Genomic DNA, 25,689 nt, shown 5'->3' on the forward strand with positions numbered 1-25,689 from the left:
AACAAAAACGTAATCATAAAGTTTATTACACACCGAAAATTATTAAAACAAAACTGTAATACAACATAAACGTAAACCTAATACAAAACATTAATTATAAAGGATGTTAATATTAACATAAAATTATAGACCGCTGTTGTTAATTTTTGTGATCTGTTCACTGCACTATTCATGAAGCCTTGTTTGTAGTTCTTCAAATAGGGCATATATTTCATAACCATGTTGAGCATGGGGTTTCGTTCCATGGATCTGTTCCTTTCTTCTTCTGCCAACAAGTCTGACAACTGCTGAAGTTGACTATTGTTCCGGAAATCTTGAAAATTTTCCAATCCTGGCGGGAGATCTCTTAAATCACGCCGCACCTATTGGAAATTTTGCATAACATAAGCTCGCGATTATATTCTGAATTGCGCGGTCTGATGTACCTACATCCACCGCAACATGAACTGAGTATCCACGCTTCACCCGAGCTTTATGTTAGACCAACGTGCCAGGTGGTGAGCCGCATCGCTGCCGTCTATATATCGCACATCTAGTTCTTAAAAGTCATAAATGTCAAAAAATCGGAAACTGATTTAACTTAGTAATTAACGTAGGTATGGCAAAACAAAAATCGTTAAAGCGCTCTACTGTAAAATTTTAAAAATTACATTTTTTTTTTATTTATTCGGGTTGCTCATTAAAAGAAAGCTGGTGACACTAACGAACATCATGACTTGAAAAAATATATTGTTGATACATAAACGTCCTATATACGTTCCACTGCTGGGCACAGGCCTCTCCTCAATCTACCGGAGGGGGTATGGAGCATACTCCACCACGATGCTCCAATGCGGGTTGATGGAGGTGTTTTTATGGCTAATAGCCGGGACCAACGGCTAAAAAATGCGGCTTGCGGGTTGTTGATAATAAATTAATAATAAAAGAGTATAGTTGATAATAAAAGAGCTATAGGTATATTACCTTCCACTGCTTGACCGATTGGAATTTTTAAGGCAAATCTTGCTAAAGAAACTAAAAAAGGTCTATTTACCTTATCAGACCGCGTAGTCATTGTAGATGAAACCGCTTTCTCCATTCGATCCAACTCTTCTTGAAGTTGTCGCACTGTTTCCGCTGTAGATACAAATAATATGTTTTATCAACAAATCCTACCAATTAACTCTTGTGTGTTAGTGTTACATAAAAAGAAAAGCATTGCCACAATCTTAATGTTTCTTGAAACGTACTTTCGTTTTAAATTTTTCTTCACCACAATAAATATAGGAACACAATTACATGGAAATAGACAACACAAAGAGGAAAAAGTATATCTTATGATTGGTGCGATATTTAGGTAATAATTTATTATAAACTTGTGCAAATGTAATCTGGGAATAAGTGTATGATTAGTGCTACGGTCTTTAAGTATCCATCTGAAATTCTTCCTAAAGGGGTTTTCAACCATCACTTACGATCGGAAAGGTACTCGTCTAGGACGGCATCGGTGTCATTTGACCTTGCGTAATAATGGTTAAATTCCTCATCTGGGTCTAAAGGCTTTTGAGTTGCCCCTGGAGTATAAGAGTCGATATTTTCCTTTCTTGTAGTATCTTCATCATCTTCTTTTAAATCCTTATACTCTTTTGTTGACGAAATATGTTCTGTAACGTTTACATTATTTTAATAAGTCACTTCCACGCTTTCAATTTTGTTGTAAATGTTAGTACACACCGTATTCAGAAGTAGAGACCATAGCTCTTGTGGGGTCTTCGTTGGTGGATGACACAACTTCGTCAGAATGTTCAACAAATTCGTAATCGACATCAAAATGTTTGTCTCTGTTCGGAAGATCCTGCATTTGCAAGTTAGAATCTGCAACATAGGCGATAGAAACATCTTAGTTCATTATTTCTTCTAACTAGTTTATTCATTCATATTCAACACTTACTCTCATTTCTTGTGTCCTTTTCATCCTCTGTTAAATCTTGCATGTTATACGACTTCGGTCTACCAATTAAATTGACTTTTCCTTTTTTCGGTCGGATGAAATATTTTTTAGCTTTACCAATAGGCGAATAAAAATTGTTAGTCTTTATTTCTGACATTGAGGTTGAAAATTCCATGATGTCATCCATACCATCCAAAATATTGAGTGTTGACGATGACATATTAAAATCATTATTGATGTCGCGTTTTTGCATAGAACTTTCATCGGTGGAAATTATATCTGGAGATATGGTGGCAATAGCAATCTTTGTCAGAAAAATTTCATCGATGCTTCCCACGTAATTTAGCGACTCGTTTTTTTCAATTTCAAATAATGTGTCCAAAAGGACATGTTCTTCAAGTGACCACAAATTATCCTGGTCATCTGATTCGTCCAATTCGCGCTCTGCAATTAGTTTATTCATTTTTCTTTTGTGTTTCGTATTTTTGGACAATATTACTACAGCTTTTGTTAGGAACGAACATAAGATTCATAAGTGACTCCTAATATCCAATGAATCTTTTTTTAAATTGAATGAACCAGGAATGTACTGTAGTTGTTCAGTGGGTAAAGTTACGATTATTCAGCCATGCAATTATAATTATATTCAGCATTTTAATTGTGATCGTGACGACGAGGTTACTCAATAAAATTAAAAAGTCGATAACTAACGGATAGCACAGAGAGAAGGTAAGGAGTAATCCGCGATGGACCGTGGAGGGCAGGCAGTGGCAGGAGGGGCCATGGTCCACAGAGGGCGCCCTGCATTTGGGCCGCGCGGCGCGAAGTTGCAGACCAGGCGCTCGACGCTGCGCACGCGACCGCGCATTGTAGTCTGGAACACACATACTACATAAACCCGCGCCCATCGTCTCTAATGCAAAGCGACCAGTAATCAAAAGACACTTTACAGTCCAAAGATTTACATTCTTATGACGAACCGTATAGTGATAGGAATGGATAATGGTTCAAGAAGTTAGGAACCACTCTCTCGTGGCGGTCTTTATGTCATGCCCGGGGAGATAAGAAGTGATGTTTGTAAACACTGTTATAATATATCTAGGGATCGTCACTGTTCGCTTGGACTACTCATTATACCTACCTACCCATTGGAACACACCTTTTAGGTACAACAAACACAAGATGATAAGCAGCTGAAGAAATTACACATGTTTTTTTGTTTACTTCCAATACAATATTAGATCTTCTAAACTCCAGACGTACCATAAACCTGCTTCGTCCACATCCCACTAGATACGACTTAGCATAGATCAACTGCGCGAAATCGGCGTAGTTGCCAGAAGACGATTCCGTTGGACTGAAATTATTAAATGAAACACGTTAAACATTAAAACACGTTAAGCAGTCATCGTTTCAGGCTACTAATTAATTAATTATGTACATAAGGTAAACGCTCCTATTAACGCCACCCAAAAATCGACATCGTTTACCGCCACCTTTTTTAAATTGCGGATATTTTGAATTGTGTCCGAGATAGAAAATTGATTCAAATGTCAAAAGATACATGTATTAATTGACTATGAAACGAACATACCCCTGAGCGTGGGCAACAACAGTCTAATTTGTGATTGGTCTGTAAGTGTGCAGTGTCCGCGCAAGCAACGCGCTCCATACAAGCCACTACTGAAATGCATAAGCATACAACATTTTTTTCTTAAGGTTTTGTGTCCGATGAAACATAATTTTTCTTCATTTTAGTAATTATAACTACTTGTTAATACGTTTAAGAACTGAGAAAGCATGCTATATTTGATATTTGTGTTAGTTTTAAATGATTAATTTGAGTTTTAAAATGTGGCGGTGATAGAAGCATACATTTGCAGTTTGGTTACTATTACCGCCACCTATGGCGGCGATCGATATTTGTATGATATTTGTATTTTTTAATTATTTAAGGTAACATGCCCAATCATTCATAATGTTATCATCTTATTTTATAGTATGGTTCATGAACTATATTAAAATCTATTAACGCCACACATTTGGTGGAATTCAAGTATCCTGTGCTGCATATAAGTTAATGTATTTTTTTAAGAAATGTATGAACAAGTATTTGAAGTAATTATGAATTTCTAATTTAAATACTTTAGATATTTATTAAAATATGCTTTGAAACTGGTAATTACATACGTAGCTCTCATTTTGAATATTTATTTGTTTTCTTAAGGCTAATTTTTATGTGGCGGAAATTGAAACACAGAAATTACATACATGTTTCTATTACCGCCACCATAGATTCCCTCTTATGATTTATAGACAGGGTGATGCATTATTCTTCGGACTGACAGAGACGGACGGACAGACCGAAACGGACGGTCAGATAGAGACAGACGGACGGACAGACCGAAACGAACGGACAGATAGAGACAGAAGAACAGACAGAGACAGAAGGACAGGCAGAGACAGACGGACGGACAGAGACAGACGGATAGACAGAGACAGAAGGACAGACAGAGACAGGCGGACGGACAGAGACAGACGGACGGACAGAGACAGACGGACGGACAGAGATAGACGGATGGACAGACGGACGGACAGAGACAGACGGATAGACAGAGACAGACGGACCGGCAGAGACAGACGGATGGACAGACGGACGGACAGAGACAGACGGATGGACAGAGACAGACGTCAATTATGTATATAAATCTATGAAACCAAAAGATTTTTCTGTAGTTTATGTCATAATTCATTTAATAAAAAAATAACAATAATAATAAAGTTTATTGAAAACTCCTCATACAGAATCATTTCGTCGACTCCCGAAATCCTGAGGGAGATTGGGAGTTTCTATAGACAGCTATATTCCACGAAAACATCAGGCGAAAGCATGGCTCGAGACCCTCAAGCCAAGCTTACCCGACACTACACTGAAGATATCCCGGACGTCAGCCTGTACGAGATTAGGATGGCCCTCAAACAGCTCAAAAACAGCAAAGCGGCAGGAGATGACAGAATCACAGCAGAACTTCTGAGAGCGGGCGGAACGCCAATACTCAAAGCCCTCCAGAGGCTCTTCAATTCCGTCATATTTCAGGGCAAAACGCAGAGGGCATAGAGCGGAAGCGAGGTGGTCCTGTTCTTCAAGAAAGGTGATACAGCCCTACTGAAGAACTACAGACCTATCTCGCTTCTGAGCCATGTCTACAAGTTGTTTTCGAGGGTCATTACGAATCGTCTCGCTTGCAGATTTGACGACTTCCCGAACAAGCCGGTTTCCGAAAAGGCTTTATCACCATAGACCACATCCATACGCTGCGGCAGGTTATACAGAAGACCGAAGAGTATAATCTGCCACTTTGCTTGGCGTTTGTGGACTATGAGAAAGCCTTTGATTTGATCGAGACCTGAGCGGTGTTGCAGTCTCTTCAGAGGTGCCAAGTGGACCATAGGTATATCGAAAAGCTAAGGGACCTCTACCAAAATGCCACTATGTCAGTTCGAGTACAGAACCAGAGCTCTAATCCGATCCAACTGCAGCGAGGAGTGAGACAGGGAGATGTCATCTCTCCGAAACTGTTCACTGCTGCATTGGAGGATATTTTTAAGCTTCTGGACTGGAAAGGATTTGGCAACAACATCAACGGTGAGTTCCCGACGAATCCCGACGCACCTTCGATTTGCCGATGATATAGTCCTAATGGCTGAGACCCTGGAAGAACTGAACACCATGCTCGAGCATCTCAGTAACGCATCCCAACGAGTGGGTCTTAGCATGAACATGGCAAAAACAAAAATTATGTCCAACGACCATGTCGCACCCACTCCAGTTCAGGTTGGGAACGTTACACTCGAGGTTGTAGACCAGTACATTTACCTAGGACAAATAATCCAGTTAGGTAAGTCCAACTTCGAGAAAGAGATCTTTCGTCGGATCCAACTCGGATGGGCAGCGTTCGGGAAGCTGCGGAACATCTTCTCGTCCAAAATACCAGTGTCTCAAGACGAAAGTCTTTGACCAGCGCGTGTTGCCAGTGATGATCTACGGCAGTGAGACGTGGCCGCATACTATGGGTCTCGTGAGGAGGCTCGGTGTCGCTCAGTGGGCAATGGAGAGAGTTATGCTCGGTATTTCCCTGCTTGATCGAATCAGAAATGAGGAGATCCGCAGGAGAACTAAAGTCACCGACATAGCTCGGAGAATTGCAAAACTCAAGTGGCACTGGGCAGGACACATAGCGAGGAGAACCGATGGCCGCTGGGGCGGAAAGGTTCTGGAGTGGCGACCACGTGTCGGACGACGCTCAGTGGGTAGGCCCGCTACAAGGTGGACCGACGATCTGGTGAAGGTGGCGGGAAGCCGCTGGATGCGGGCAGCGCAGGACCGATCGTTGTGGAGATCCTTGGGGGAGGCCTATGCCCAGCAGTGGGCGTCATACGGCTGTTGATGATGATGATTATTGAAAACAATTCGTTTACAGTTTTTGTTGGAACGCTGTCTTTCAAACTAGGTGAACCTGTATTTTAAGAGACAGTGCCTTCCCAATTTATGTATCTATTAACTACATTAACAGTGGTAAAAACAACTTTTTTTTTAAATAAAGTATTTTATTGTACCTGAATAGTTGGTTAGATATCTCGTTGGCGGTATTCGATGCAGCAAAGGCGGTAATAGAAAAAACCGCAATTTATGTGGCGGTAATAGAGGAAAGTGAGTTTTCGGACATAAAAATATTTTTTATCCAAAATATTCACTCAAAATTAAAAATTCTTGATGTATTTAGCAGAAGACAGTCATAACAATACAAATAAAATAAATAAGCTGCACTAGCAAATACAGAAGTACTTAATTTCTGAGCGGTAATCAGAGCATAGCTTAACCTGGCGGTAATAGGAGCGTTTACCTTATTTGTTACATGACCCATGTTAGGGTGTCTGGCGGTTCAAAAATAACTGACCATTGATAAGGTCGGTCATCGGCCCACAACCCACTTGAGGGAAGAAGAAAAGAGTACATTATATCGTTACCCTAATCCTAATTGAGACTCTCTTAAATATAGGGTGTAAGTGTATCATCATCAAGTAATATAAGTGTAGCAACATAGTAACAAATACTGAGGGGGATGATTCAGATGGTCTGAGTCATCCCTCAAAGTTTTCTTTACGATGTCACTAACACCCTGTATAACTAAAAGAAATACTTATGCAGGTTTGTCTTGAAACGGCTATGATATTACGGATAATTAATTGTAAGAAATATTTCTTGAGATGGAAGTACACGGCTAACCATAGCACAATCTCAGTCTATGGGGCTAACGCCTAACGCTAACATAAAATATCTTACGATTCATAGGAGGTGATGTTGCCCTTATAGTGCATGCTCTGCATGTACCAGAGGTCGACCATGGACTCTGGCCGCAGTCCGGGTGCCTCGCCCACCACCGACGCCACGCACTGACCGACTGACACCGAATCTGAACATGGTACATTACATTGGCGCTCATTCTGACGAATAAGTTCGGCTGTGTAAATAATTTTACGTCTTTCTGAAGAAGAATGACCAATGATGTGTAACCTGTTACCTGGTACGATCTTTTTCTTATCGTGTAGATGGCAAACTAAATAGTAGCGCCCAAAACTTAGCAACAAGTGTGGCGCTATCTACAACGCTCATCAGATCCTCCTGCATGCAGGTGTTCGGGCACTCTGGACACGATGTAAGATGTTCGATCGTTTGGGGAACAGTGACGCACTTGCACTTTAAGTCTGAGCCATCCGAGAAACCCCACCTGAACAAATTGTCTTTATTTCGGCCCACCTGAGTCCAAAGTCTAAGCCTGATAATGACAGGCGGAAATGATGATGATTATAAAAAAAATGCTTTAGTCCTTACACAGATCGCGGCAGGCGTCATTCGCCTCAGGGTTACGAGGCGGCTCACACTGATCTGCCCATACTTGTGCCTCCCGCGCCAGTTCGTCTATCCACATCTGAAATAATGTATCAAGATGTAGAGTCCGGGTCGCCATATCTTAGGACTGCATTACCAGCCGCAGCACTCACTCGGGACTCACACTGTCTAACCCAAATAAACGACATGACATGTAGTTGTGAATCCCATAGGCACATTTTCTGTACATAATTATGTAACTTCGTTTTTGTTCGGCTAAGCGTTTCGATAAAGCGCTAGTGGCTAAGCCGTTGCAATTTGGCTAGGCCCAACATTACGCAGCAGCAGGTGTAGCTGTAAACTGGGCATTACAGGATTTTACATCAATTATTAAATTTGGTCCACCGAACAGCAATTAACAGCCTCCGTGGTCGAGTGGTTAGAGCGTTGGGCTCACGACTCCACCAACCCACAGGGGAGCTCCCTCCAGTGTTCAGAGCAGTGCAAGTTTTGTAGTAGGTATTAATCAGTTTGAGCATGTTCTCAGCAACAGCGGGGAACTCTTGCGACGACCACTCGCATCTTCTCCTCGCCGGGTAGGGGTGCCTCTATGCAGCCTATGTAAGTATAATCAATTATGTACTTATAGAACTATAAAATGTCACCAGTTTAAGCATGTTCCCAGCAGCGGGGAACCCTCGCAGGCGACCGCTGGCAGCTGCGGCACGTCGCAAGTTCAGACGCGCTACCACTCGCATCTTCTCCTCGCTGGATAGAGGCGCCTCCATGTAGCCTATGCACTGAGGGCCGGGAGTCACCTGCGACGAAACACTATCATGCATTGTCTATGAAATGATTGATTGTCTATTTGTGTCAGGAATTGATAACCAGTCGCAAAGTGATTTAGGTATATCCACCTCAGAACGAATTGGTATCCTGAAATACCTACCCGTACCACGGCACTCGCCGTATCGTTATTTTGCTCGCAACGAGATAATTAAACCGCTTCGTTTTTTCTACGATATACGATATCGTAGATATATATCGCGTGATCTACAATATACTTACTTACATTTTTTATTGATGACCTGTAGATCAAAAGTAGGTCAGTGCGCGGGATTTTGTTTACCTACATTTGACAATTTCATACAAAATACACGCTCCGCCCTAGGACCCTCTTTTCCCGCCTTTCCAATTTTGTGTACAGCAAGCAAGTATATATTATACCAATTATACATCAATGCAATATACTGATTGAAGGGAAATTCACTCACTGTAAATTGACAGAAGGTATGGGCATTTGTGTGGCTGCACATTTTCGAACCACAATAGTTCACTTTGCCCGAAGCTAACATGGACAAATTACATAAAAATACTACTATAACGAACCGCATTTTACTGACATAACTAACACGAAACCTAATTTTGTTGACCATATTTTAATTATTTTACTTTCTCCTGAAATTTTGACGCAGTTGTCATTATGAAAATTCTGGCAGAAGTAAAGAGGAATGTTACTTATTAGGAGAGATCCACAGCTCTCTAGGTCCGTGTTGCTTTATGGAAGAGATAGAAAATTCCCTCCTTCGTTAATGGTCCTATGAATCGTAAGGAACCAAGAAAAATCAAAACCTCTTTTTTTCTTCCAAGACCCTTCATGCCGTGACTCGGTATTGTAACGTTCAAGAGACTGCAAAGGTGCGTGTTGCTCTATGATCGACAGATAAATAAAATGATGTACAGCATATTTTTACGTGTGCGACAGATCACCAAATAAGTACGTCACCAAGGAATCTGAAAACTTTACTTAGGACTCGTACACCTGTGCTTCATTAGAAAGCAAATCACGGTTCTTAGAGGAAAAATCAAAATGTTTGTGATAAATGAAAAACGCAGATATTAAACAACAATTTAATAAAAACTTCATCACCAAAAATATAACATACAACGGATGATCTACAAATATAATTGTGGTACATAATTACAATTTATACAAAGTAATATTTAATTATTTTCTACTTTAAAAAGTTCTGGAGTATCATCATGACATAAATTGTGTACTTACAACTAAATATGTGACTTTTTGCATAGGAAAGTATGACCATTTTACAACATTTTCGTTGTACATTCGGGTAAAAAAGCTCTCACTACTAAAGTATTAAAACTGGAAAACTTGTACTAGGAAATGCTGCCAAAATTTGCAACAATAAAATATAAAAATGAAAAATACATCTCATCAAAAAAATCGAAACAACTCGCAAATTGTTTCATAACGATTATCAGAAAAACAATTAATAAATACGAGTAATAAGAACAAAAATAAATAATAGCTTTTAGTTCATTGAGAATTCAATGCTCCAAATTCAAATTTAAAATTCGTGTTTTATGGAATATAAATTCGGAATTTAATCGATTTTTTGATGAGAAATTATTATACCGTTAACTTCTGGTAATACTACGGTCTGCTAGGTATATCAATGAATCGGTCGAAAGATACATTTCGTTACATTACATGATAACTAACACTTTTATTTCCTCGAAAATAATAAGGTAAAAGTAATTAAATATTAAATTAGTGATCTGATTTCCCGTTTCATTAAATCGATTACCATTATGATAATTTTGACACTGGCTCTAAATTGGCCACAGACAACAGTTACATATCGAAATCCCGATAATTCATTTTAGCATTTATAATTATAAGTATATATATTTACTAGCTAAATCTACCGAAAGTCATGACTTATAGCCAAAGACATTCATAGCAAAATTGTAACTATGCATCTACAAGAACTTTCTGGGGCGTGGATGACATTGGCAAGAGGGCGCTGGTGTCTCCATATATTATCCATGTATAAAAACTATTGATAAAATTTATGTTAAGATCCTAGCGTTATCCCGTTTTCACCGGGTCCACTTACCTAACCTGAAGACTTGACTGGTCCGGTTTTTTACAGAAGCAACTGCCTCACCTTGAATCCGCGAAGGGAAAACCAGTCCTAATACAGGTTAGGTCCCAAATACCTCTGAAAAGCATTTCGCAGGAATGTTAAACCTGTCAAAAATTACGTTTTGTTAGTATTCGTTCGCCACGCGCCAAAACTTTCTTGTCGATCTTTATAATATAAATAGTGACGTTATGACGTAGCGTATCTGGCGATTATAATCAAATCATTTATGATTACGGCACACCCGGACAGTCCTTACAAACATCGCATTTTTCCCGTGTGCCGACTAACGTATAAGTTCGAGCGAGACAGATATCATACGCGCGCGCTCCCTCTTACTCCTTAGACGGCCATAGACTAAGACCGAGACTGTAAGACCCATGGGAGTGAGGTAAATCTAACTACAAATTGGTGCGGGGCGAAGAGTTACCGTTCTATACGTAGTATTATTCTTTATTCTATGATTACGATTAAACCAGATTTTTAAAACCAGAATTTAAATTGACTCGGGTTGAGTTTCTTCATCGACACGCAGTTGGGCAGTGATGGATCAACGATGTCTATACCCAGTAATAGAATCTTCTAGGCTTTTATAGAGCGTTTGTGTTTTATATATGTAATGTCATATCTAAAAATATGTATATACTTCAAAACCATGTCGCATTTACTCTTTGACAAAATGAAACAAAGAAAGATCTACATATTTTTAGACATACCATATAATTATAAGTACTTATATGAAGACAGTTTATTCCTTATCATCGGGTTTAGGTAAGTAGTACATGGAGTCGATGAAATGCTTGGTAATGTCAGAGACTAGACTGCGGTCAGATATCTCTTGCGCTACGCCGTATATCGCCATCTGAAAGGATAAGTTTCATTTATTTTTGTACACAGAACATAAAAACAAATTGATCACAAACAATTCATCTCATTTCTAGACGAAACTCTGTCAACATACTGGGTAATAGACACATTTAAACTAGAAACTAGAGGGTAGATATACCTTATTGCTCCTCAGCAATATTTTCCAAGTAATCAGCCCCCCTATATCTCTTCGCCCATTGTTCCCCTACCTCCGCCTCTCTCTCTCTCTTTCTTTCTCTCTCTCTCTCTCTCTCTCTCTCTCTCTCAGGACGTGACTTTTAGATAAGTAGTATAGTAACGCATTCAAAACTTTTAATAAAAAAAAGATACTAACCTTTCCCTGTACAGGGGCAGCGCCTCCCTTCAAGCATTCTGCAGCTACTGCGCGCACGTCGGCCACGAAGCGCTCCGCCACGCCTGGCTGCGTGTGCGCGTGCGTCACACACATGTGCACGCTGCGGACATAAGGAAAGGGTACATTAGGCCAGTTAAACCAGACGTTGACATTGCGAGTGAGACAGACAGTCCAGAAGAAGGTTGAGTGTACTTTCGTTTTACTCTTAATATTTGCGAATAAGTTTGAGATTCCACGGAAGCAGAGCGGAGCTAATGTGTAGCCTGTCACAGCGTGGGAGAGTGAGAGGGGGAATTAGTAGACTCCTGCCACATCCCCGCTTGTTTCTGCTTCAATCAAAACCCACCCGTAGTCCCATACTCTTTTTAATAAATATGTTAATAGAGTAACATGGTCAGAGTACAGTCTGGGAGGGTTAAAAAGAGCCACATTGACTCAACTCATCTACAAAAGCAATATTGCTATTTGACATTCGTAGACTTTGCATAGACTTTGCTTTGGGGGAGGCCTATGCCCAGCAGTGGGCGTCGTACGGCTGATGATGATGAGACTTTGCACTTTTATATGCGCAAATCTCAAATTGCAGTATTGCTTTTTAGGTGAATTGCAAAGGCTTGGCCTTTTTAGACCCCCAGATTACCATACTCGGCAAAATAAGATAATAATATATAAAATTGCTATATATACAGGGTGTCAGTGACATCGTAACGAAAACTTTGAGGGGTGATTCAGGCCATGATTCTGAGTTGATATCAAGTGGAATTTTCTGTCGCAAAAGTATGAAATGGGAAATAATTTAAAAAAACACAAAAATTTTCATGAATTTTCCGACAGGAAATTCCACTTAATATCAACTCAGAATCATGGTCTGAATCATCTCCCTCAGTATTCGTTACGGTGTCACTAACACTCTACCTACTTGTATGGCTACCATGTACTGGTACGGGGTGTAAGTTACATCGTAACGAATACTGAGGGGACTGATTTAGCTCATTATTCTGAGTTAATATCAAGTGGAATTTTCGATCGCAAAAGTATAGAATTGAAAATAATAAAAAAATCATGAATTTTGCGACGGAAAATTCCACTTGATTTTAACTCAGAATCATGGTCTGAATCATCCCCCTCAGTATTCGTTACGATGTCACTAACACCCAGTATGTATATATACAAAAACGTTACCCAGAAGGATACTGCAACGCGTTCAAGGACCAGCCCTTCTTATGCAGCAGTTCGGCCATCTTGAATATGTCGAAGTGATTCGAGCCCCACGCGATCACCGTAGTCGCTGGCTTACCGAATACGAAGATACCCTCAATACTTCGCATTCTGGCAAGGAAGAGATTATGGATTAGGATAAAAGGTAGATTAAAGACTGTCACCGCTGGCTGATAAGAGCCTGATAGCTTGTCTAGAACCTATCTGGTAGATAGTAGTTGCTATCGACAGCTTATCAACAACAGTGTCACAGTGGTAACACACGGTCAGCTCCCTAATATAAGTAGCATTAAATTATACCTGTCATTTTTTTAATCACCGAAAAGGAAAAGGAGTCTGTAATTGTGTATATTTATCGTATAGAGAGTATTGACTGTCCTATTTTCAGGTAGAATAAGTACTCTTTCTATTTATCTTTTGTTTTGTGCATGTAATGTGCAATAACGTATTTGTTGTGTTTGTTATGGTACGAAGGGCATAGAAGAGTCCCAGGTAGTTTTCTTCTTAGATTTTTATCAGATTTCTTCTTCTATCGTGTGTTCGTATTTTCTTCTAAAAATCTACGACGTGATAGGATTAACAGCCTCTGTGGTCTAGTGGTTAGAGCGTTAGGTTCACAATCTGGCGGTCCGGGCTCGATTCCCGATGGAGACATTGTCGAAATCACTTTGTGAGACTGTCCTTTGTTTGGTAAGGACTTTTCAGGCTTGAATCACCTGATTGTCCGAAAAATTAAGATGATTCCGTGCTTCGGAGGGGACGTTAAGCCGTTGGTCCCGGCTATTAGCCGTAAAAACACCTCCACCAACCCGCATTGGAGCAGCGTGGTGGAGTATGCTCCATACCCCCTCCGGTTGAATGAGGCGAGGCCTGTGCCCAGCAGTGGGACGTATATAGGCTGTTTATGTATGTTATGTGATAGGATCAATACATACTCGCCCTCGATGTATCTGGTGATTGTGAGTATCTCCTCGGCCATCTTGACGTAACGGTCCTTGCCCACAAACATCATGGTGGCCCAGGTGGCAGCTATCAAACCACCCGCACGGCTGCCTGCACAATTACAACATTCACTTTATTTCGACGGATATATATATTTTTTTTAATTTAACCTCCCGTTCCATAAACATTCCGTAATCGTGGTAGTTCCAGTTGAAATAATAATCATCAGCCAACACGCGTGGCTCAATTTATATCGAGGGCTTTGACAAATAGCCGTTCGACATGTATCTGCGTAGATAACATTCGCTGCCTATTTTTATTTTATTTTTTTTATTAGGGTCAACAAACAGTGTTCACAATAAAAACTTAAGTAAAAGAGTTGATTAACAGGAGATAATAATTGTGTCACCAGCACCGTTAACCTTTTTTTTTCTTTTTTTTTTTTTGACGTGACTTATTGTAGATTTGCCGCAGATGGCATTAACTACTTGGCCGGAAACCGTTAACCACAAATTAGTAAAGGATACACTATTGAATAGAATGGTGGTGTACAGTTAAAGTGAGGGATTTGACATGCTTAAATATGAATAAGTGGATAAAACAGAAGAGAAAAGAGTACAAAAAAGGTAGAAAGAAACTAGAAACTATTAGTAAAATATATTATATATAAGATATTAATATGTGTCAGTGGGTATCCTATTGTAATTGTACGTATGTTTACGTACCATTAACAGTGGGAGAGCCGTAGACTCCGCCGGGCCATTCTGTGGTGACGGTGTACTGGCAATGTCTGTACTCCGGACGTCTGTACATAATCACCGATGTACCCTTAGGCGCGTACCCGTACTGAAAAACATATAACATAAGCTCAAGGCTATATCCCAATTGGGTCGTGTACTAGGTTAAAGATAAATTACGAAATTCTTATTACTAAATAAAGACAGATACAAAAATTAACGAAAAAAAAATATTTTTTCTATTTAACTTATTAATGATTTTTTATCAATAAAAAAGTAATAATAAGTCCGACATTTTATCACTTTTTTCTATGACGTCACAGTGGCTTTTTCATACAAATTCCATAGTAATTTCGTGTTTTGACGTTTAGTAAAAAATAACTATTTTGACTAGTTAGAAACTGGCCCATTGGGATAGTCAGAGGTACATCCATCGCAAGATAAACTAAGTACCAACACTTCACCGAGCTTTCTGTTACATCAACGTGATAGGTGGTGGCTGAGTCATCATCAATTTAAGAGCCACGCTCTTGTCGGTGTAGCATTTTCCATTCCTGGTGGCTGAGTAGGGGGTTTAAAAGACCACATCGAAGAAATTCATCTAACAAAGCAATATTGCAATTTAACATTTGCGCATATAAAATTAAGTGCGCAATACAAACAATATTGCGATCTTAGATAAATTGCTTCGATGTGGCCATTTTAACCCCCAGTACTGAAAAATACCTATACAATTCTTAATACGTTTGTGGCAAATTGTTCTGTCGTATGGCTTGTGAGGTGGATGTTGAGTAACACCAATTCACGGTGTTAATAGTAATACGGTAGATAACTGGGTCGTTCAAAAATTATAAAATGCTAATTTGAAAGTAGAAGCTAGTCCAAGATGATCTAAAATCAACCTTGTTTGACTTAGTTACGATATTTTATAATGACTTAGTAACGGTAGGCATACCGCGGTTGGGCTCACAGACACTAAGCGAAGGATATATATTTTTTTTTTCACGTGACTTATTGTAGATGGCGTTTATCTACCTATTCAATATAAAAGGGCTAGACAAAAAATAAAAGGCTCACTCCACTCACGTTTTGCCCCGGGAGCGAGGCACTTCAATCCAGGGTATTATTGTCACAATTAACACAAGAACAGTAATTTTCTTCAATTAATCAGCGGGAGCGCGAACCGCGGCCGGCGATAGTTTTTTCCAAGCTGACGGTGGCGACGCGTTGCGGCGGATTTGAGAACCGCGCGGCTCCCGCGTCAGGTGCGCGAAATTTGAATGGTAATTTCACGCGTTGAAGGAGGGAGGAGCTTGTAGTTAGATTATTAGCCCAAAACCCAACAGTAGATTTGCCGCAGATGGCATTAACTACTTGGCCGGACAAATGGGGAGCGCTGAAGGCTCTCACCCGGTACAACGTTTAAGACAACAGGCCTGAGGGTGCCCAGTTGGGCGCGAACCTCGGCTCAGGGCGTCGTCTGAGAGGATAAATATTTGAAAGAATTAATCCACCCTAGTGGGTCGATAGCGATAAGCGCTGACTGAGGGAAATCGTCGACCACGCCGGCGGGGTCGGTCTCGGGGTCCTAAAGGATATAATACTTGAACCTTTTTTTGTATCGAAAAAAAGTATCTTATGTGACTTGATTGTCATTTATCAGAACAATGTTGTTAAGCCGCATAAGGACCCGGATATGCGTTATAAATGTAAAAAAAAAGGATTAATGCTTTTTGTAATGTTTGGCAAGAGCTGCAGATTCGAATATCGTCAGTCAGTAAAAATCAATCTAATATTATTTTTGTAAGTTTGCCCTATTGATGAGTTTGAGGAGCTCGGTGGCGCAGCGGTAAACGCGCTCGGTCTGCGATTGTTCAAGTTAAGCAACTTTCGCAAAGGCCGGTCATAGGATGGGTGACCACAAAAAAAAAACATCTCGAACTCCTCCGTGTTTCGGAAGGCACGTTAAGCCGTTGGTCCCGGCTGCATTAGTAGTCGTTAATAACCACCAATCCGCACTGGGCCCGCGTGGTGGTTTAAGGCCCGATCTCCCTATCCATCCATAGGAAAGGCCCGTGCCCCAGCAGTGGGGACGTTAATGGGCTGGTGATGATGAAGTTTGGCCTAGTACTACATAAAGTTACACACCTTATGAGTATCAGCAGATATACTAGAAACGCCTGGCAGTCGGAAGTCGAACACCGGCACGGGGAACCCTGCCGCCGGCATGAAAGCAGCAATGAAGCCCCCGAGACAGGCGTCTACGTGTAACGGAACGTCATACTCAAGGGCTATGTCGGACAACGCGTTGATGTCGTCCATGGTTCCGTACGGGAAGTTCGGGGCTGAACCTACTATCTGTAATTAAGATCGGAGGAATATTATTTTACAGGGTGTTAGTGACATCGTAACGAATATTCAGGGGATGATTCAAACCAGGATTCTGAGTTGATATCAAGTGGATTTTTCTTTTCCGTCCCATACTTTTGCGATGGAAAATTCCACTTGATATCAACTCAGAATCATGGCCTGAATCATCCCTCAAAGTTTTTGTAACGATGTCATTAAGACCCTGTATATAAAAATAGATTCAGAGTAAAGTCAATGTTTGTAATGATTATTTTATTGCAGATTTGAATGAGAGCTTCGTCGTTTCGTGCGGATTGTTGGAATAGCCACAAGGAATGTGTGAAATGTCTGCCGACGACGTTTGCTCTGCTCTTTTTCTTTCATGTGGGTTGTCAGGGACCGACGTTATCCACTCTGGTATCAGGGTTTCCATTGAGCCGCCAAGAACCCCATGTAACGATTACTTACCGACTGCAAAACATACCCTCGGAACGCGGATCAACTTGCTTCCGGACACTCGGGTGATCAGCCTGCAATGTCCTAACCAAACAAGGGGTCACAACTTTGTGATAATCACTTGATTATTGTTTGTCCGGGACCTCAGGAACGCTCAACTACTGGACCACGGAGGTTTGGTCTACTAAAAAGAACTTAAAAGCTTACCAAGCACGTTCGTCTGCCAATAGCCTTCTTAACAGCTTCGACATCCACTGTCATCGTGTCTGGGTTCACCGGGATAGTCTTCACAGACAAGCCCAGGTATTGCGCGGCTTTGTCGAAGGCCGAATGCACGGTGGAAGGAACTACTATCTGAGGATTGGTTATGCCCTTGTTGTAAGCCAAATCTCGGAAGGCCTTGCACGCCATTATGATTGATTCTGTGCCTCCTGTTGTAACCTGCAATTATGTACTTTTTTAAATTCGTCGACCATTACAGACGCCGATACGGCTCACCACCTACCGCTATCAGAAAGCACGGTGAGGTGTGGGTACTTAGTTCACCTTGCGATGGATGTACCTCTGACTACTGCATTGGGATATAGCTGAGAGCTTATGTTATTTAAAAGAGTCCTGGGTTTAGGCTTTTCGAAGAAGATTTATATACAATGCGGATGTAAGTGGTAGAATTGCAAGAGGATGTTTTAAAGAAACGGTAGTTCAAGAGTTCTTTAACACTTTCACGGACTCAACGTCTACAGGCGATGTCCCGTTCCCAAATATCTACTATTATGAATTAAAGATAATTGACCGGTGTTCAGTGTTCGTGAAAGTGTTAAACTGGCGAGCATGTATGAATACTTAGAAAGTAACATATTAAGTGATTGTTTATGTACATTTTACAACAAATTAGGTACAACATAATACTAGTAATAGTATTTGAAAGAAGTCCCTAAATTTAAAAATCCTCCTCTAAACCGATCCGTTCTATGAGATCCAGCACCATTGGGAAAAAGCTCCATAATCTCCTGGGGGTGCATTTTACGACTCCCAGTGTTCAGCTTCTACTATGTATAAAGACATCTGCACGACAGGTGTAATGGCGTCTGAATGAAGAATCTGCATAAAAAGGTCTCGGTCAGCTCCATTCTATGCAGGTGCTTGTTGAGTCTGCAATGCCCTTATTATTATGCCCTATTATTCTATGTTCATAAGCAACTCAACATAAGCAAACAACACGTGTAAATAAAGATACCTACTAAAGATTATGTATATTTGCTCTAAGTAATAGAACAACAGAGCTATTCTTAATAATACCTAAGTATTATTGTAATGAAGATAAGCAAACCTAAAAGAATGATAAGTCACGTATTGTGCATTGCTCTCGCAACAATTGGCTACTTGACAGTTTTCAAATAAGTATTTTAAAAATTATAATTGCATATTTTATACCTCTTAAAATATTTAATTTTCTTGAAGAAAATTTGTTTGGGCGTGAGTTTAGCGAGTATGTTTAGCAGTTGGTAGCAATTTGTACGAGTGTTAGGACCAAACTGTTATCAGTTAATAAACCTTGAGTGGCAATTAACATTTATTTCTACATGCACTGTACAATGTTCATACATGCATGTTGGCCGTGTATAGTATGTAAACAAACACGACAACCAGTATGGACGGATAGCTAAGCAAATTGAGACGAATGTTATCTGAGTGACATGAATATTATCTCAACTGATAGGTTATCATGATTAAAATGCTACATAAAATAAATGCTTATAATTACGATACAAAAGTTATGCAGAATGTCGTAATCCCACAGACGTACCGACGCTTCACTTCTTTTAAATCATTATCATCATCAGCCCATTGCAGTCCACTGCTGGACATAGGCGACTCCCAAGGCGCCCCACTAAGCCCTATCTGACGATGTAATTACCTACGTCGTTTTGTCGATTGGTGCTAATATGTGAACACTAATAAATCATGTCGTTCTGTCAAAATACGAACAAAATCACGTGACACGCATGTTAGGGGAAAAGGCAAACTTATCGACTTCGACAAAATGTATTTAATCGATCGATAATTATATTAGCCCAGCAGAACACGCTTGCGCCAGCGGTTGTCGGTTCTCCGACAAATGTGGCCAGCCCACTGCCACTTCAGTTTGCTAACTTTCAGAGCTATGTCGGTAACTTTGGTTTTCTGTCGGATCACTTCATTTCGGAATCTATCTGAGAGAAACTCAAAGCATAGCTCTTTCAATAGCACGCTGAGCGACTTTTAACTGGCGGATTAGCCCCACTGTTAGTGTCCATGTGGGAAAAACAATACTTTTAAGACGTACTAAATACTTCACCAAATCTCGTAAAACTAATTAAGTTCGGACGTCATGTTATAGTATTCAACATCGAGGTCCGTCGATAATGGTTAATTAGCTACATTTACTAGCACAAATCAATTTGAACATACCTACCGACACAGATTTCCCCTTTGTTCTCTAAAGTGGAACGAGTCAGACGCAACAACAGAGTTAGAATTTATTTATTAACGTAATCTACATAATATTGCTAATATTATAAATGTGAAAATTAGGAGAATGTGCAAGATAGCACATCTTTTTATAGAGTTTTACCTCTTTTATATAGTTTATTCTTTTATTGTCTTTGCATAAAATATTGTTTCAAAATCAGCCAAGACCGGACCACACTGGCCCTGGATCTACAGGGTAGTAACTAGATTGGGCACACTTGCCCTGTGAACTAGACCTCTTAGCGGCCACATAAAACTCGTAGTATTTATTGTATTATGTACTGTATTATGTGGGGCGCCACTATGAGAGCTCCACCACCTAAATATTTTGCTAGGGCCGCCTCTGTTGCCACGGAAAAGAAAAAATCCCTAACGCACATTTTGTATGAGAGCCGCTATGGCCAGTTCATCTCCACTCTCTTTTACTACAACTTGTATGGCACGCGTTTTGCGCTCACTTAGCCCTTCTCTTTCATCTATTCTGTTCGTTGTCTTAAATGACTTGCGTTCTGGCCCTACCTACCCCAATATGGGTATAGGTTGGATTTTATGTATTTGTCTATCAAATTCAGAGGGCACTTCAAGAGTCCCTCAGTTTTCTAAACGGCATATCGAAGAAGCGAAAGTGGTGTGAGTATCAGGATCCCTTGGTGTCTACCCGTGTCGTGATATTATGTATGTATGTTATGTATTGTATGTACAGGGTGACTTTTTGATCGCTGCACAAAATGTAACATGTGACTCTTAGACGAAAATTATATGTAGATTGGTTGGGGTTTTTTTGTCAGAAGTGGAATCATGCTCTCTCTCTTTATTTAAGAGCTGCGCTCTTGTCGGTGGAGTAATCGCCATTGCTCCATAGATAGGGCGTGTAAAACGGTGGTTGCCCCAATCGCCTTCCGTTCCGCAGTACACTGACCAATTTCTCAATCGGTGATGTTTCCAGCTAGAGCCCTTCTAGAATCCATTTCTTCGGTCTCCAACCAGTACTGATACCGCTGCTGCCCGGCATCAGGGGAGCACTTTTGAAATAGCGGCGGAATCATGCAGTGGTAAAAAAAATCACAAGGTACGTAAGCATGGAAGAAACTCACCGTCCCACAGCACTCGTCATCCCCATGGAATAGATTGATGGCACATCTGACGACTTCGGCTTCCATTTTGTTGATACCAGGGAAAACGTCGGCGTGCAAAGGATTCGTATACGCTGTGAGCGAGTACGCGTCACACGCGACCTGCGTTATATCCTCATTCACGTGATATACAGCTCCGGAAAGACTGCCGCTTTTCCAGTCGTATACACCTGACAAAACAATGGAGACGTGAGCTTTATATTTTGATGAAATATATTAGATCTAATAATATTAGGTCTAATAAGAAGATGATTGAATATGCTTAACTCTAGACACAGTGTTGGCGCGGGGGGACTTTCCAGGCGCTGAACAAACTTGCCTTCGTTAAACCTTCTAATTTCATGGATAACAGACATGCATCTTTTATCTTTGTTGTTGGATATAAATGATGACCTTTTTTATTACACCCAGGCACAATTACATCTTTCAGTTATCATACAATCATCTGATCAAAATAAAGAGAAGCAATATAGGTAGCAACACAATTCCGTACATAATGTGACCCAAATATCAAGGAAACGATTATTTTTATAATATATGCCTCTTCCATTGCATTACATTTCTGAATAATTATGTACCCGAGCAATGAGAAAATAGGTAATTATCACGTTAAATCTGTACAGCGCCATCTACATTTTTTTTGGGAACGTAGCCTGGAAAGACGCATCGAATGCTATCTACGTAGATAGACGTTGTACGGTTATTGGCCAAAGCCCTCGATATAATTAGCGCCCCGCGCGGCGCGGTTGTCGTGCCGCGAGCGCATGAATTAGCATGAGCATGAGCGATTTTATTTTCGCGAAATGGGTAACGGACTCTGTGAGAAATCATGAAGGACTTAACAGTTCTTAACAATATCACACCGAGAAACTCTTCGGTTTACCTAAGAACTAAGTGACGATAGGATTTCAAGGAATTAAAACCTCGAGTTTTGACTTAAATCGCGTATATGTAACAAATACAAATAAATTAATCCTCACCCAAATTAAGATGATCCCTGACTTCTTCGGCTATCTGTTCAGCAGTGAGACCCGACTCTGGCAACCGATGGCGCACAGTAACGCCCGCAAGTCTCTTGGAGACATCCTTCCGGAAATCAGAAGTAATTTCTGTCATTTTTTCCTCAATCTTCCTCCGCACCATAGGTACCGAACGAAGCCATCGGAAGAACTCTTTGCGCAGGCGGCTTGATACAGCTAGATTTAAAAATAAAATCTTCAATGTGCAAATTCTCAATTGAAGAAATAATACTTTAATTGTTCTTCTGTCATGTAGGTTTTGAGGTTGATAACCGCCCTTATCAAAGGTCAGGCTTAATATTTAATAAATACAAGCTCTTACGTTTTGCACAATAATTTAGCATAAATAATGCACAAACCATATCTTGTCTTGAACAGAAAAACAATGAGTATGAATATTTAAAATTATAAACACAAAGAACTCAAACATTTGCATATCATTTAAATAAACAATCAACATTATCTGTGTTATGTGTGCAATGATGTGTTATTATTATTAACATTATAGGTATACCCAAGAAACTATACCAACTTTTTGGAGACAAACACACAAGTCACAAGGGTTTCAGACAACTTAATTAACTTATACATTTGGGTTTATTGACCTTTATAACAAAAAGACACTAAAATCTAGGATAAAATTAACCCTTTTTACTTATAATTCCGTCTTTTTCTTTTTGCACTAGCATATTATTAAACATTACTCACTCTCTTTGTGATTGTAAAGACTGTGTGCCCATACTATTGCCAGCACAGAGGAGGCAGTCATTGTGACGATCTGCCATGGCTCCTTGCCTTCGAACAGACGGTTGATGGCTTTCAACGGTTGCGGTCTCTCACTCATGGCTAAAATAGTACACATACTATAGTTATTGCACATTAGTAAGTTAGGCTATGGCAGTGAAGCATAATTTAATGAACAATGCAGCAAGAAAAACTGACACAAATTTCCTTAATAAGGAGGAAGGAATAAAGAATGTTACATAATGATTATATTGTTGAAAAGTGACAGGTAATCAACAGGCATAAAATTTATGGAACACATGTCCAGTTTAGTCAGAAATTTAAAAAACCCTCCCATGATTTATTTTTTATATTGGCCAATAACGCAACAGAATTAAATTGAGAGCACATGTCAAATAGGTTGCATACAGCAAGATGCTTGTTTTGGCCAGCAGGGTTATTCATTCATTTATTTTAAAATTAACAGTTATCAATCATCTGTCCCTTACCTTTTCAGTGGATAAGAAAATGACAGGTTAACTTAAAATAAAATTAGGTGTCTGTGGGAATCGAGGCCATTATTTGTCTAAAATTTGTATGAAGTACATAAAATCCTCTTAAAATTCAAATTCCTTTTGTTTAACTATTGTGGGCACTGAGAATAATGAGTATTTTGCCACAAAATTGAAAATACGGTTAGTGTATAATTCATCTAGCAAGATTAAACTATCAAAGAAAATAGCTCACAACCCCAAGAAAAAATATTTCAAGCACTGTCTTATTTACACAAACTATTGAAATGATACTCAAACACCAATTAAATTATTGAAGGCCAATAATCAATAGAGAATAGACATTATATTGATAGATGATGGAGTATAGGCTATGCCAAATGTTACCAGATCTCAGGAATACCACGAAAACACTCCAATGCATTATGAAAATGAGAGCTATTGCACTTTTGCCTATCCATTTGTAGGTCTCTATACTACTAAATGAGTAGAAATTCTTCATGATAATGATCTTCAAGTATTTCCAGCAATAATGGAAGTTTAAAACAGTGTGTACTTGTTTCCCTGCCTGTGTCTTCACTGACCAACTGAACTGGACTACACTACATGTTTCCAGTTACAAACTTGAAAGGTCCATTGTCTACTAGACACTAATGTTCCAAGGCATCAAACCAATTCCTGGTATTAGAAACATTACCTTACAAACACGATATCCCTCACCAAACGATCAATAAGCCGGTAACCACGCTAAGTATTACGACATTGCCATGGTAAGTAAAGTTGAGTATCAAGTTAATATAAAAGTACTCACCTAACAATCAAAGTCGTGGAATTCAACAAGAGCCTTATCAAAAAAATCCTCAGTTCTCAATCTTTGTTGTCAACAAGCACATAATCATGAATAGATAACTCGCTCACAGATAAAATTAATTCGACACTACCTAATCGTGAGATCGGGCAATGAGATTATAGTGCGTAAAATGAAGCAAAAGGCTAACGACCACAAAACATAATAATTAATGAAAAAACATCGAACGAATATGTACCTATGATTATGAGATGAATATTCGAATTTATACTTGTACTATCAGTACTTTATCAGTACTGTGTATATATTATTAACAACGGCTGTACAGCTATATTATTGAGTTCGGTAGGTAACTTTTCTATTATTTCTTCTTATTAGAATAATATTTTAAAGCAGATTTATGTCAGAAACTCGGATATATCTCGTAAAAAAGCAATAATACAACTACAACCACCAAATGTTTTTCTGACAGCTGTCAAAATTTATCTTTATAATTTTAAAGACCATTCTTCCACGCCTTTTTATATGACTAAAAAAAGAATGAATGTAAAGTGAGTCAAAAAATATTGATGCGTGTATCCGAATATAAATTAGAATGGGTTGCCAGTATGAAGGGAATTCTGGAAAATGCACAGAAGCAGGGAATGAAGGACTTTCCAGGCTACGTTTCCCAAAAATAATTATATATAGATGGCACCGTTCAGATTTAACGTGATAATTTACCTACTTTGTCATTACTCGGATACATAATTATTCAAAACAACTTTCGCAAAGGCCGGTCATAGGATGGGTGACCACAAAAATCTTCCGTGCTTCGGAAGGCACGTTAAGCCGTTGGTCCCGGCTGCATTAGCAGTCGTTGATAACCATTAATCCGCACTGGGTCCGCGTGGTGGTTTAAGGCCCGATCTCCCTATCTATCCATAGGGAAGGACCGTGCCCCAGCAGTGGGGACGTTAATGAGCTGATGATGATGATCCTTTATCATAAAATTATAAGGTTAAGCTAAGGCAAATTTTTCATACGTCATCTGACTGACTATTTTTCATAAATTTTATTAAAAAATAAAATAACTAAATTTGACATGGTTAAATTACTTATTTATTTATTATTTAAATCATAGCGCAGCTTGCATTGCATGGTTAGAGCGTTGGGCTCACAATCTGGTGGACATGATACCATGCTTCGGAAGGCACATTAAGCAGTTGTTGGTCCCAGTTATCTTGCCTCAGAACATCTTCACCAATCTTAACTAGATTAATGATTGGTGAAACTTGTTAAGAATTTTAAG

General features: G+C 39.7%; 2 protein-coding genes across 5 annotated transcripts; both read right to left on the reverse strand.

Annotated features, from left to right (window-relative positions):
- Positions 1-41: 41 nt before the first annotated feature.
- On the reverse strand, positions 42-9,214 carry LOC126369803 (uncharacterized). Its single transcript, XM_050014367.1, has 11 exons — positions 9,095-9,214; positions 8,486-8,638; positions 7,824-7,920; positions 7,275-7,404; positions 3,194-3,287; positions 2,642-2,804; positions 1,931-2,374; positions 1,714-1,878; positions 1,455-1,643; positions 1,034-1,116; positions 42-362 (listed from the first exon to the last, which is right to left on the reverse strand). The coding sequence occupies exons 1-11, from the start codon at positions 9,212-9,214 to the stop codon at positions 78-80; spliced, it is 1,923 nt and encodes a 640-aa protein (XP_049870324.1). The 3' UTR covers positions 42-77.
- A 2,057-nt stretch (positions 9,215-11,271) lies between these two features.
- On the reverse strand, positions 11,272-24,873 carry LOC126369467 (sphingosine-1-phosphate lyase). 4 transcript variants are annotated; one of them, XM_050013879.1, is made up of 11 exons: positions 24,637-24,873; positions 23,064-23,201; positions 22,317-22,532; positions 21,298-21,506; positions 17,900-18,133; positions 17,036-17,245; positions 14,876-14,996; positions 14,144-14,261; positions 13,173-13,319; positions 11,970-12,090; positions 11,272-11,630 (listed from the first exon to the last, which is right to left on the reverse strand). In XM_050013879.1, exons 2-11 carry the CDS (start codon positions 23,197-23,199, stop codon positions 11,517-11,519), a joined length of 1,626 nt encoding a protein of 541 aa, XP_049869836.1. In that variant the 5' UTR covers positions 23,200-23,201; positions 24,637-24,873; the 3' UTR covers positions 11,272-11,516. The 4 variants fall into 4 exon arrangements, with proteins under 4 accessions (XP_049869836.1, XP_049869835.1, XP_049869837.1 ...); XM_050013878.1 differs by having other exon boundaries at positions 24,402-24,873; XM_050013880.1 differs by lacking the exon at positions 24,637-24,873 and adding an exon at positions 24,288-24,353.
- Between the last annotated feature and the right edge of the window lie 816 nt (positions 24,874-25,689).

Source organism: Pectinophora gossypiella, chromosome 9 (genome assembly GCF_024362695.1).
Source record: "Pectinophora gossypiella chromosome 9, ilPecGoss1.1, whole genome shotgun sequence".
NCBI classification, from domain to species: domain Eukaryota; kingdom Metazoa; phylum Arthropoda; class Insecta; order Lepidoptera; family Gelechiidae; genus Pectinophora; species Pectinophora gossypiella.